Below are 14,485 nucleotides of genomic sequence, written 5' to 3' on the forward strand. Positions count from 1 at the left end.
GGGTAGTATCGGACATCGGGTAGTATCGGACAGTGCGTTTCTTTCATCTACCACCATATGGTAGTACCTGAATGACATGGTTACGTTTCTCTATGCGACATCACAGAAACGTAACCATGTCAATCAGATACTATCATCGTGTGGTAGATGAAAGAAACTCACTGTCCGATATTACCCGATGTCCGATACTACCCGACTCTCCCCTATAACTAACATGCAACTAGAAGTTAACATATCATGAAACTATCGCTGTATATATACATACATATATTGTTCTTCGTAACATAAGATGCACATTTAAATATTTAAGCGTGATAAAGTACGAATCAGCTCTAATAATTCTTAATAGTACTTAAATCATTGAAATCAAGTAATGCTTCACATAACTTTTTCTTGTACATATTGTACAATAACGAAAAATCTAAATCCTGTTTATTTGGTAAATGATTGTAAGTTCGAAGCATTAATAAAAGTAGAGACATTTTATGAGATTGTATCCTCAGTCTTAAACAAAGAAAACTTCTTGCTGGTTATGTTCTAGCTTGGAATATTGGAAAATCAATGAAGTCCTTTAGGCTACAGAATGAGCATTTGTAAAATCATGCATACAGAATGTCTTCTAGATGTAATGTGAAATGAATTATTCCATTATTGAATATTCCCAATCAAAAGTAGGCCTAGAAGCTTCATAGTATGTCAAAATAATGTACAAAGTATGATATTTCTTATATTTTTGATGTTATTATTTGTAAACATGAGAACGTTGCCGCAATCCCTCACTGACCGCTCCCATCTGATGAGGTACGAGTCTCTCCCCCTTCTCTACAGCACACTGTGTTCGGCGGGCAGCATCGGGATCACGAATGACTATACGCGTTTTGGAGACCTCTGGTCTACTCTGATGTCCGTGCATCGACATCATAGCGTACCCACTCGAAGGTTCGTTCATGGATTTACATTTGTACAGATCCGAGTGTGGCATGCGGTTAAGTAAGCGAAGTTGTTTCCTGGGACACAACATCTTGAAGTCCTTGAAGTCGTAACCCATCTCGGACAGCGCCATTTTGGCTGCGTTCAGAGTGTCCTCACATGGTGTCCAAGTAGGAAATGCGATGATTGTGACAGCTGCAACAAAGTTTGAGATTAAATTAATCAGGTATGAACGTGTGAAAATAATGTCGAATAGGCCCTAGACAGGTTTTTCCACATTATCTGATATGCGGCTGACGATGAAAATGTTGATGTGCCCCATCGTTTGATTCCAAGTTTCCCTTGTTCCAGACACAATGTGCTTATTTTTAAACTAGCCGTACCCGTGCGCTCCGCTGCACCTGTTAGAAATAAATATAAAGTAATTACATAATTAAAATAAGACGTTTGATCCAGGGAACAACTTTTACAACAGCGCAAGATAATCTGCTTCGCTCATTACCCAATTTTTTTTTGCATTGCATTTATTGCATATATATTTTGTGTATTTTAACACGATTCAATTGAGCATAGTTAAAATTTGAATTATAAAATAATGGATTGCTAAGCTAAGTACTATTACTGCTTACTAAATCAATACACTCTCGTTGTTCTTTAATTCTCTGAGATTAAAATGAGTGTACATAAATATTATTTTAAGAAATACAGAAAACAAATGTACAAAATAGCCTATCAAATTTTCTGTGCATAAGAAGCTATTTTAATCTTACCTGTCCTCGATTTACTCAGACGTTACTGTAATAACATTATAGCATTATGTCCATCTAGAGAAACTACACTTTCCAATGGTGAAATAATAATTAATTATACAAATCGGTTAATTTAGCTTCTGATATTACTTCATACAAACACAGAAACATTGTCTGTAGGCTATGTTTAATAGCTTTCGGTTGTTGTTGGCCAAGGCCCCTTATAGACGAAGTCATTTGTTTTTTAATTCATTACACGGCCTTAGATGGCAGTTATTTTAATTTTAAAACTCATTTATCTCATTAAATATCAGTCCTATAAAAATTTTTCAAAGAATAAAACGTATCGCAAATTATTTTTAAAGAAACTTTTGTTATGTAACATTTTTCATAAAAATCAATAATAAGCGAGATATTTCGATTTATTTAATTCTGGCCCCCTTATAACCCCTCTTTTAAATAATGTATTTTGAATGCCATATAGCCTAAAATCTAAGTTACAACGAACTTAATTTATATTCCAATTTTCATCGAAATCCGTTCAGCCATTATCGCGTGAAAAGGTAACAAACAGACAGACAGACAGACAGAGACAGACAGACAGACAAAAATTTCAAAAAAGCGATTTTCGGTTTCAGGGTGGTTAATTATATATGTTAGGACCAATTAGTTTTGGAAAATCGAAAATTACCAGAAACATTTCGGCTACAGATTTATTATTAGTATAGATTGTGTTCAAAAGTATTCCCACATTCGTTGTTAATGAATAATGACGTTATATCTACCAACTAAATTGATATATTAAGAGGTATATTGGTCCGACAAATTAGCATATAAATGAAATAAGTATAATAATCATTCAATATCTGTGTTGTTAACCTAAAAAGTAATACAAAAATTACATTAAGTCATTACACAATCAAACATGACTAGCGCTTTCGCCAATTAATGGCATGTTCAGGTCTATTAGAATAGGGTAAACTAGGGTCTGTTGGACAGTCGGGCATGTTGGACACTCTGTACTTTAACGTGTTACCTCGCCACTTGTGGGCACCACATTCTGCTAGAAGTCAATGCTTTGAGCATAAAGACATAGGTAAATGGCAAGGTAATAAAATATGATGAATTGCATGATGTGAAATTGAAGGAGATTAATTAAAAACGGTATTACACGAATAACTGTACAATCACAAAGTAATGTAATAATAATCACTTAAAGACGTAGTGGTTGTAGTGATTAAACTTCATATAGAGTCTAAATGTTAAAATACAGAATCCATGCATTTAATAGGAGGCTAAAATAACATGTATGCAGCTTAGAAGTATGAAGATGACATAGTTAAAATGGGTAAAATTATTGTAGCAGTCATCACGACGCAAAAAATGGGTAGCGTGTTATGAATAAAAATGAACCTGCAGGAAGAACCGATGTGTCATGGCCTGTTGCGTGGTGTTGACTGGTGATTTATGCTCAAAGCATTAATATGCTAATTGACCTGAAGATGCCATTAATTAGCGAAAGCGCTAGTCATGTTTGATTGTGTAATGACCTAATGTAATTTTTGTATTACTTTTTAGGTTAACAACACAGATATTGAAGGATTATTATACTTATTTCATTGATATAACTTAGTTGGTTTCATTTAAGATGCACAGTGACGCCAACATAAAAAATTATCTTCGCACACAATCCACTCCATACTGACATTAATTTGGAGTAATTTATTAAAAGATGCATTCAAGACTAATTTAGAAAAATATTAAACGAACATTATCCTTGCACCAAAGTGATCCTATTTTAATTATTTGCATGTACTGTAATAAAAATTAAGAAACATGTTACAGGAATTATCCTTACACCAAATGGGTGTTCTTTGGACCAAAATGATTGTATTTTAATTATTTAAATACAATTTCAATTAAGTAACATATTTAACGATTTATCCTTCTTTCAAGCACGCATGTTCCCTGGACCAAATGTCCTATTTTAATTATGTAATTACTTTATATTAATTTCTAACAAATGTAGCGAAGCACACGGGTATGGGTAGTAGTGAAATAAAATGTTAATATTGAAGGAATAATCTTGTTTAAAATCCGTTAAGTGTTGCTACGACGACTTCAGCGGCTGACCGCTAAAACTCAATTTTTCGCAGTGATAATCACACTCTCATTGACGAGAAATGTGTTACCAACAGCAAAATTCATACATCTATCATTTACCAGTCATTTCCTACACATTTATAAGAATAGGTTATGTCTATAATATAAAATTAAAATTACTAATATATTCTGGTTTAGATGGTACTAATGAAAAAAAAAGAAAAAAATTGCAAAGCACACAAAAGTATATAGTATGCGCTGCTGGAAATTATCTCCCTCGGCTTCGCCACGGGAGCTGAACTTGCCGCTCGTGGAGGAAATCTCATATGACAGAAATTAGGAACGTTAAATCCAGACGTTTGAGATGGGCAGGTCATGTAGCACGTATGGGCGAATCCAGAAATGCATATAGAGTGTTAGTTGGGAGGCCGGAGGGAAAAAGACCTTTAGGGAGACCGAGACGTAGATGGGAGGATAATATTAAAATGGATTTGAGGGAGGTGGGATATGATGATTGAGAATGGATTAATCTTGCTCAGGATAGGGACCAATGGCGGGCTTATGTGAGGGCGGCGGCAATGAACCTCCGGGTTCCTTAAAAGCCAGTAAGTAAGTAAGTAAGTAAGTAAGTAAGTAAGTAAGTAAGTAAGTAAGTAAGTAAGTATGGCAGAAATATGGATGTTGCGACGAAGTGAAGAAAAACTACTAGAATCATTTGAAATGTAGATATGAAGTACAATGGAGCATGTGAAGTGGACGAATGGATATAGAAATGAAACTGTGACAGAAAGAATAGGCCCAATACTCAAACTGATCAGGAAGAGTAAGAGGAATTTATTGGGTCACCGGGTGAGAAGAAACTGTCTACTGAAGGATACACGGGAGGGAATGGTGGACGAGAGAAAATTTCGGAGCAGAAGAAGATACTAGATGATAAACGACATTAAGATATATTGTTCGTATACGAAGACTAAAAGAAAGGCAGAAAATAAGAAAGATCAGAGAATATTGGGTTTGTAGTGAAAAACCTGCCCTTGGGTAGGAAACTATGAATGAATATATACTTACTTACTTACTTACTTACTTACTTACTGGCTTTTAAGGAACCCGGAGGTTCATTGCCGCCCTCACATAAGCCCGCCATTGGTCCCTATCCCGAGCAAGATTAATCCATTCTCTATCATCATATCCCACCTCCCTCAAATCCATTTTAATATTACCTTCCCATCTACGTCTCGGTCTCCCTAAAGGTCCGCATAGACATGATGTAACCCGTTCAATTCCAAACCCTCTCTGTTATCCTGGACTTTCCTTTACTGCTGATTTTATTCTTTTATGAATAAAGAATCCTGTTCCTAATTGGTGATTATCGTTTCCTTCCCCATAAATATTACATTCGCACTAGTGTTTAGAGTATTTTCGTACTCTGCCATACGAGTATATTAGTTTCTTACACGCTTGCCTATCGTTAAAAGATCTACTTTTAGGAATGGTTGTCAGAAAGTCTGTTGTGTCTTGTATGGATTATACCAAAAGCAAATGGCTCACATTGAATACGTTTATGTTTATTGAAATACTATGTGAAATATTGAAGCATATTTCGTATATCTTAAAGCATTCTGTGTTCTGTAGCATACTTACGTTTTCTGTCGATGACTCTGAGGCAACTTCCTGCGATTGCGTAGTCGTACCGCTTCCCTATCGCCAGCAAGTTGTACACGTTAGACCACTCATCTGCACAGATGAAGCCGCCTTGATAGTATGAAATGACTTTGTGGGTATTCTTATGTTTGTTGTATCCTATACGTTTCATAGGTTAGGATTAAATGGTCCGTATAATGCTTATCTATTAGATAGACGGACCCATTTAATCCTAACCTATTGTACTTTGCTTATCGGTCAAAACTTCAACAAAATGAAATTACTATAGGTTTCAAATTAATTGCTTAAAACGGTTTACTGCTGTACTGAACCACCCGCTAACGCACTAACTTATTCTTTATATCGCCTTCAATTCTTAGCAAGCTGAGATCAAGTCTCCGCTGTATACGTGCAACGAATTTACAGATGAAAATATGGAACGTATCCCCCGATTTTAATGTGAAAATAACGATGGATGTTCATCTGACAAAATATAGAACATTAAATTATTGATAACTATAGTTATAAAAACTGTTACGTATTTCTCTTATTGTAGTACGGTAACTCACTTTCCATTATTTATGGGGTTTCCAGCCATTTGTAAAAAAAATTAGAGGATAAAAGTGTCGATCTTTTATTATATTACGAAGTTCAATATTAATGGGGGTGACCGCATTACAGCCGGACATCTAAGCTTTGAAGACAGATCACAAAACAGACTTAATAATTACTTTAGGAGGGGATATACAGGTTTGAGGGTAAAAGTTATATTTCAATTTATTTTTTATATAAAGATTGGACATTTATCCTTATGACAGTGAAGAAATTTTCACGATATATAAACTATTTTGGTAGATATGACCATAAACGTGCGAGCGTGCGTATATTTAGCTCTCCACACATAAGGTATATAACACAGTGGGCCAGAAAAAAAGGCACAAAATTTAAGTGATTATATTCCAGTAGCTAATGATTTCATTTGAAAGTTTATTTCACAGGCAAATTTCACGGTCCTTGTAGATCGGGAAAGTACTATAATATTTAAATTTTTACCATTTATTAAACATTATTTTTTTATTTTTTGTAAGGCAGTGTAAAATCGATCATGAATAATTAATTTATATATATATATATATATATATATATATAATACCTTATATTAATAAAAAATCGGGTTACCAACAGTAAGTAGAAAATGCTCGTATATTGCAAAATAATAAACCCAAACCGATAATAGTTCACATGAATACGAGTATATTTATGGTTAATGAATATGAAATTAATATTAAGAGATCAATTTTTGAATAGTTATTAAAATGAGACAATTAGGGGAGAGTCGGGTAGTATCGGACATCGGGTAATATCGGACAGTGCGTTTCTTTCATCTACCACCATATGGTAGTACCTGAATGACATGGTTACGTTTCTCTATGCGACATCACAGAAACGTAACCATGTCAATCAGGTACTATCATCGTGTGGTAGATGAAAGAAACTCACTGTTCGGTATTACCCGATGTCCGATACTACCCGACTCTCCCCTATTATTTCATATGCCGAACTAAGCATTATGGTCTTACGAGTTCAGCAGGCCAAGCCGTTTGTTGTGCTATCATCATTTGTTTTCTTCCGTTTTGAGTTCTCATTTTGTGAATAATGGGTCGCTTAACGAACGAAGACAAGATTTTCATTAAACATTTGCACCAATATGATAATTTATCTGCCCGTCAAATTATAAGGAACTACGCTTAGCGACAATGGTCTGTTTCAAGTGTACAACGATTGATTAGCAAGATACGGACATGATATCCCTCCTGAGAGATTATTGCGTGAAAGATCGCATTTCTCAGATTCTCTGATGGTTTCCGCTGGAGTTTAAAACGAGATCTTAATCCTGTGGACTATTGTATGGAGTCAACTACAAAAAGCAGTTTATTACAAAACAGGAATTCGTAATATTGAACATTTAAGACAACGCCTTCTTGAATGTTGGGATCGGCTTGATCAAAGACAGATATCGAGTCCTATTGGACAATGGAGAAGACTCCTACAAATGCTTGGCTGGCAAATGGCGGTCACATGGAGCATAATTTTTAATTTTGATTATTTGAAAAATCATTAATTAATAATAATCTTACCAACATTCAGTTTCTGCATTTTCAAGTAATAACTTGTCTTCAAAAATCACATTTTTCGCATCATTGTGTATTGATCTCCATAAGATTTTAATTGAGCCTAAAAAAAGACAATAAAAAGTCCTGCTCATCTTTAAAGTTTACTCTTTCCAACAGTGTATCCATTATAAATTAATGTTATGTATTTCCGAAAATAGAGTATTTCTAATTGTGTGCCCTTTTTTGGCACACTGTGCATATAACGCTCATTTCCCGTAACTTGTATTTTTCAAAACCGTTTTTGTGATAACTCGGTAAGTTTTTGAGATACCGCAGTAAAATTTTGCGTGCAACTGTCTTTCATACTTGTGAACAAGATTAACTACAATTATTGCTGTAACATTTTAATTTATTTAAAAAAATCTTTTTACCTATAAAGCATAAAAAAATTTAATTTCTCATAAGAAATTAAAAAAAAAAATAGTTCTATTGTAGACGTTTCTAAGATTGTAGTTCGTATTGTTCATTTGACATTCAGGAATAAATAGAAAAAAGAAAGGCTCAGAAATATTCCTATCTGTGGACATTATCATAAAAACGGCACATGAGTGCACAAAAAGGCCACTTTTTTGTTATGATAATTAAACTTTTAGTAAATCGGAAAATAGTCTATAATTTCAGAAGCAGTGAATACTGAGCATGTCAAATTTCAAGATGAAAGAGTCATTAGTTGCTGAGAAAAAAATGAATTTCCCTAATTTTTCGGGCTCAAGTCTGTATATCCCCCTTAAAAATGCAAGTAGAAACTGTAGAAGCTCCTTTTTCCTCTAAGAACTCAGAGTAACTCTCATATATATATATATATATATATACATATATATATATATATATATATATATATATATATATATATATTCAAAGTAACCCATAGAGTTGTAATTTAAATTGAATTAAGGGCTATTGGACAACACCTTACACGTCAAATAATGTATTTTTGCGACTATTTTATGCGAGTTAAGATGCCATATAGCTCAACTGATAAATTGTTTATGATTATAAATTGAATTAATCTACTTGATATTAATTGCACAAATTTGTATAGCTTAATGAAAGTATGCTACTTTGTATTGTATATATTTGTATAGTTTTGGCCGATGAATTGTATATGCTTTAAATTGAATAGTAATCTATATAGCTCTACTGATAAATTGTTTGTGTTTGTAATTTGAAGTAGTTTGCATGATATGTATTATCAATTTCTGTATATCACAACTGGTTGAATTGTTTATGCCTTAAATTTAATTAAATTGTTTTGTATTATAATATAGCTCAACTTATGAATGATCGTTTGCGTTTGTAAATTTAATAATCTGATTGGCTATGTATTGTATACTTTTAGTAGAGCCATCGATGTAGCTCAGTCGACAGACTCGCTGGGCTGCTGATCCGGAGCTGCGTTCGGGCTTGGGTTGGATCCCCCTTTGGACTTTGGTTTCTTCGGAGGTTTTCCCCAGCCGTGGGACTGAAGCCGGATGGTCTATGGCGAGTCCTTGGCATCAACCCCTTTGATTTGATTACCCCCTTTGATTTGATTACCTGGTTGGGTTTTTCCGAGGTTTCCCCCACCGAAAAGGCAAATGCCGGGTAATATTTTGGCGAATCCTCGGACCTCATCTCATCTCACTACATCTCGCCAAAATGTAAAAAAGAATGTAAAAAAATTGTACAAAATTGTAAAAATTGTAGAAAATTACTAAATTGTAAAACTATAAAAATTTGTAAAAATTGTAATTGTAATATTGTAAAATGTTGACATGTTCCACATCTTAAAGCTTCATTGCTCATGTAAGATCTATGGAATAAAATAAACGAATGAATGAATGAATGAATGAATGAATGAATGAATGAATCCAGAATATTTTAGATATAATACGGTGCCGGTACAAGATCCGGTAGAGGCACTGGCGATTATAAAAAGTTGGTTATTGACTGAGGAACTAATTTTTTATAATGATATAGGCTACGTGAGATGATAAAACACACAGTCTGTCATTTATTTCTTGAAAAGGACGTCCATGAAATGACTACCGCAGACAAGGAAACATTCTGACGGGGGCAGATGAAGAAGTTATTTTTCTTCCACCATGTTAATAATGTCAAAACGAGTGCACATACCAATTTTGGCCACTCGTCCAGAAAGTGACTTTCCTGGGGCTGTTTACAGGAAAAAAACACAGTTGCATGGAAATATTTATCGAAACAGATACAGCAATTGTAGCGCTATTTGTCAACATATCCCCCACTGGAAATGAGATTTTTTCACTCCATGGAATCAATGTGTGTATCCTTGTGTCATAGAAGTTAGCAGCCCGTAATCGGAACCAGTGTTTGACAGCCGTCTGCATCTCTCTGAGGATCCCATGATACTCTATGACAAATGTCTCAATTCCGGTGGGGAATATGTTGAAAAGCAGCTCAACAATTGCTGTGTCTGCTCCAATAAATTTTCCCAATGAAATTGTGTTTTCTTACTGTTAACGGCCCCTGGCGAACGTAGTTTTCACGCCCTTGTAATTGCGGTCGAGTGACCAAAATTTATATAAGCACTTGTTTTGACATTATCATCCATGGAACTTTTAATATCAGTCTATTTTGGATATGTTCATTCAATACTATCATATGGCATTATTACCTGGGGATCTTCACCAAAAGTGACACAAGTCCTCAAATTGCAGAAAAGAATACTCAAAATCATTAAAAAAGTTCCTATTCGGACTGAAAGTATAAAAATTTTCAGAGAACTAAAAATCTTACCTGTACCCTGCATATATATTTTAGAAACAGTGTGCTTTATTCATCAAAACATAGATTCCTTTAAAACAAATTCAACCTATCATGAGTATAACACCAGAACATCCCAAAACATACATCTGAATTACCACAGGCTTACCAGAAGTCTTAACAGCATATCACATAGAGGCAGCAATTTATATAATAAACTTCCACAGAAAATCAAAGAACTTAACATAAGAAAATTAAAAAAAGAGGTAAAGAACATTTTATTAACACATATGCCATTTTGCACAAATGAATACCTAAATTTAAAATTTTAGAATTTAACGTTTCTTGATACTGCCCTTGACCATTTATGTTTCAGGCAACTCAGAGTTGAAGAAAAGACAGGGGAAAGCAAAAAGAAAAGATACTGGATAGAACAGTGGAGACTGAAGATCAAGCTTGTCCTATATATATTTTTTTTTCTTTTTTTTCTCCCTTTTTTTTTGCATGTCACTTAATATTAAACTGTTAAATTTATTTCGAATTAAGTCTATTTTTGTATTATATTGTATGTTATGTCATTTTTCTTGTGTACTGACGACGCCATGAATGCTTGTAATTCTATTCGGCTAATAAAGATCTAATCTAATCTAATCTAAACATGGTGGAAGAAAAAACATTAACATTTTTATCTGCCTCCATCAGAATGTTTGCTTGTGAGATGGAAATGAAGGGCTACCTGCAAAAAGGGCGTGGCTCTACTTTTTTTTGGTGAAATTAATGTTTTGCTCGTTTCATACGTTAAAAAAAACGCCCGACCTTTTAGTGTAGGAGCGGTGTGATTCCGAGCATTTTGTAGTAAGATGCAGTGGAATTGAAGCTGAGCTGCCGGTAGTTTCGTTGCAAAAAGGAGACAGCTACTGGAGCTATATACAGATTGAATCTTAAGTAGTGTCATTACTTTGAGGGGGTTATTCTTTGATATATTTCAAACAAAGTACTTTAACATAATTCTGCTCGTTTTCCCTTCTTTCTTCAGATAAAAATTGTTTTATATGAAACATTTCATAGCGTATTTTGGGAAAACCATTGATATTATTCCCAATATGCTCAGTCAATTTAAGAGAGCAGTGTATTACGATAATAACATATTGCAAAAAGTTTAGTTTCGTCCCTTATATGTACAGAAATTTGATCCGAATAATGTAACTTTTCGTTCTGCAAAGGAATTTTACAATGTTATATTTGTTCGGATCAGATTTCTGCACATTTAAAAGATAAAATAATTTTTTTCAAATCATTTATTATCATAATGCAGTACTTTCTTAAAATTACGTAGGATATTAGGGATTAAGACACGACTTTCCCAAAACATGCTATGAAATATTTCACATAAAACAATTTTTATCTTGAAAAGGAAGCGAAGACGAGCAAAATTGTATTAAAACTTTTGCTTGAAATATCTCAAAGTATAACTCTCTCAAATTAATGAAATTATGGTTCAACCTGTGTGTGTGTCTTGTGTTGTACAGGGACATCATTTTATTTTTACTTGCATTTTTATTGTACCTGCATTTCTGAATGTACTTCACTCACACCCCTTCAATAATGTCCTTGCTCCCGTCAGACACACAAACTTACGGCCGCTGTTGCATTCGAAGTCTTCAAGCAGTGAAGTAAACACTGCGGTGTATAGTGTGTTTCAGAAATATGGTTGCGTTTTCTATAGAAGAAAGAACCTATATTAATAATATCGTACTAAAAAATTATATTCAAGAAACGATAAATTAAATTTCAGAGAATATGCTTCAAAATGTTTTTAATAATATGCGTAAAGAATTGACGCCTGCATTGTAATGAACGGCAACCATTTTCAGCAACTTGTTTAAGAATTCAGATTAGCTTATTTTGAATTGAGGTGGCTAGAAGCAAAGGAATGCTAGTGACATTTGTAATAACATGAGTTAAGTGCATTCAGCTAAATTATCTAAAATTTTAGCGGCAAAGGGATATTTTAATCGCATCATATATTAAAATTTAAATAAAAATTTCATTGATTTTACGAACTATTTAAACCCCATTTTCTCAAAAGTAACTTAAGTGCACTTACAGCCCTTTACTTATGAGTCCCTCAATTTAAATGCACTCTCTATATTGTATGTTAACACCAATAATTAATATGCTAAATAAAGTAGACATTACATAACGAACATAGCCACCTGAAAAGTTGAGTTTTTGAAAAAAGAAATGTTACTACTCTACTGTATTTTGATAAATTCCGTAAAAGTGGTGATCAAACTAAAAATCGTAATATCGTATTTCCCTACAACATAAATGGATACACTACTTTTCTCTCCTCCTATACCTAGTAGAATGATTTGTTTACATATTGCACAAGTAACATCAAACTCCTGTAATGGAAGGGGGCAACAGTGTTTCCGAGTATAGCCAGGTTAATGTTAAAAATGTTGGTAAAAATAAAGTGATGTCCCTGTAGTTTATAATACTGATACAGTAATTGCAAAACATGGCTAATCATATCCAATTTTATTGCAAAAAGAGTGTAGCTCCATTATTTGTTTATGTTTGTCCCTCTTGAATTGCTGATTATAATAAATGATTGAATGATAGAATGAAACTCCTAGGTACCTAGGACATACTCTGGAAAAAAGAAAGAAGCTCAGTTAAAATTTGATTTTTTTTAGATTTTTTTTGTAATTTTTCACAACTTTGTAAAATTGGAGTGACCTCGTTTTTACAGGGAATTCTACAAATGTGCTTAGTCAGGCATCCACAAAATGCCAATATCTTCAACCATGAGATCTAAAATGTCCTCACAAGATGCCCTTCGGCTCAGTAGCTATATCGTGAAGTTTTAATTGCTGTACAGCCCGGATATTATACTGATGAAAATGTAAGTCGGATGAGCAGATGGGACGGGTCATGACGCCAGAAGTTAAAATGACACTGCGCACCGCTCCATCTTTCCATGACGACTAAATAGCGAACAGAATGTGCGCGCAGTTTGCTGCCTCTCAACTCTGCTGTGAGGGATATACGCCCCATAAAATCGCCGTTTCTCTGGCGCACACCGTATTTTAATATTATGTGGAAAAGCATAATTTTATGCGTGATATCGTTTGTTTTATTCAGAAACATGATGATTATGGTAATTACAGTACCTAACGTTTTTATTATTGACTAGCCGTACCCGTGCGCTCCGCTGCACTCGTTAGAAATAAATATAAAGTAATTACATAATTAAAATAGGACATTTGATCCAGGGAACATTCGTGTTTGATAGAAGGATAAATCGTTTAATATGTTACTTAATTTAAATTGTATTTAAAATATTAAAATGCGATCATTTTGATCCAGAGACACTCATTTGGTGCAATGACAATTCCTTTAACATGTTTCTTAATTGTTATTACCAATTATTTTTGGAAAAGCGAAAATTAACAGAAACATTTTGGCTACAGATTTATTATTATGTTTATATTATATTATGAAAAAGTGTGTTCGTAACGGATGTATTCGAATTAGGAAGTTTTTAATTTGTTGTGGGAGCTCTTGAATCTCAGGAGGAACAACTTTTACAACAGCGCAACATAATCTGCTTGGCTCATTACCCAATTGTTTTGCATTGCATTTATTGCATATGTATTTTATGTATTTTAACACGATTCAATTGAGCATAGTTAAAATTTGAATTATAAAATAATGGATTGCTAAGCTAACGTACTATTACTGCATACTAAATCAATACACTCTCGTTGTTCGTTAATTCTCTGAGATAAAAATGAATATGTTCATAAACATTGTTATAAGAAATACAGGAAATGAATATACAGAATAACCTATCAAGTTTTCTGTGCATAAGGAGCTATTTTTATCTTACCTGCCCTCAATTCACTCACAAGTTACTGTAATAACATTATAGCATTATGTCCATCCAGAGAAACTACACTTTCCAATGATGAAATAATAATTAATTATACAAATCGGTTAATTTAGCTTCCGATATTGCTTCATACAAACACAGAAACATTCTCTGTAGGCTATGTTTCATAGCTTTCGATTGTTGTGTCCAAGGCCCCTTATAGACGAAGTCATTTGTTTTTTATTTCAATACACCGCCTTAGATGGCAGTTATTTTAATTTTAAAAC

The 14,485-nt window shown here is 33.7% G+C and overlaps 1 protein-coding gene across 1 annotated transcript in view; it reads right to left on the reverse strand.

Annotated features, from left to right (window-relative positions):
* Positions 1–14,485, reverse strand: part of LOC138715687 (uncharacterized) — a 37,830-nt gene continuing 23,345 nt past the window's right edge. The window contains exons 4-5 of the mRNA XM_069848750.1: positions 5,424–5,516; positions 1–1,125 (exon numbers count right to left, since the gene is read on the reverse strand). Coding sequence (XP_069704851.1) covers positions 743–1,125; positions 5,424–5,516 — 476 coding nt within the window. The 3' untranslated portion in view covers positions 1–742. The remainder of the gene's footprint in view (positions 1,126–5,423; positions 5,517–14,485) is intronic.

Source organism: Periplaneta americana, chromosome 15, assembly GCF_040183065.1.
Source record: "Periplaneta americana isolate PAMFEO1 chromosome 15, P.americana_PAMFEO1_priV1, whole genome shotgun sequence".
NCBI lineage: Eukaryota > Metazoa > Arthropoda > Insecta > Blattodea > Blattidae > Periplaneta > Periplaneta americana.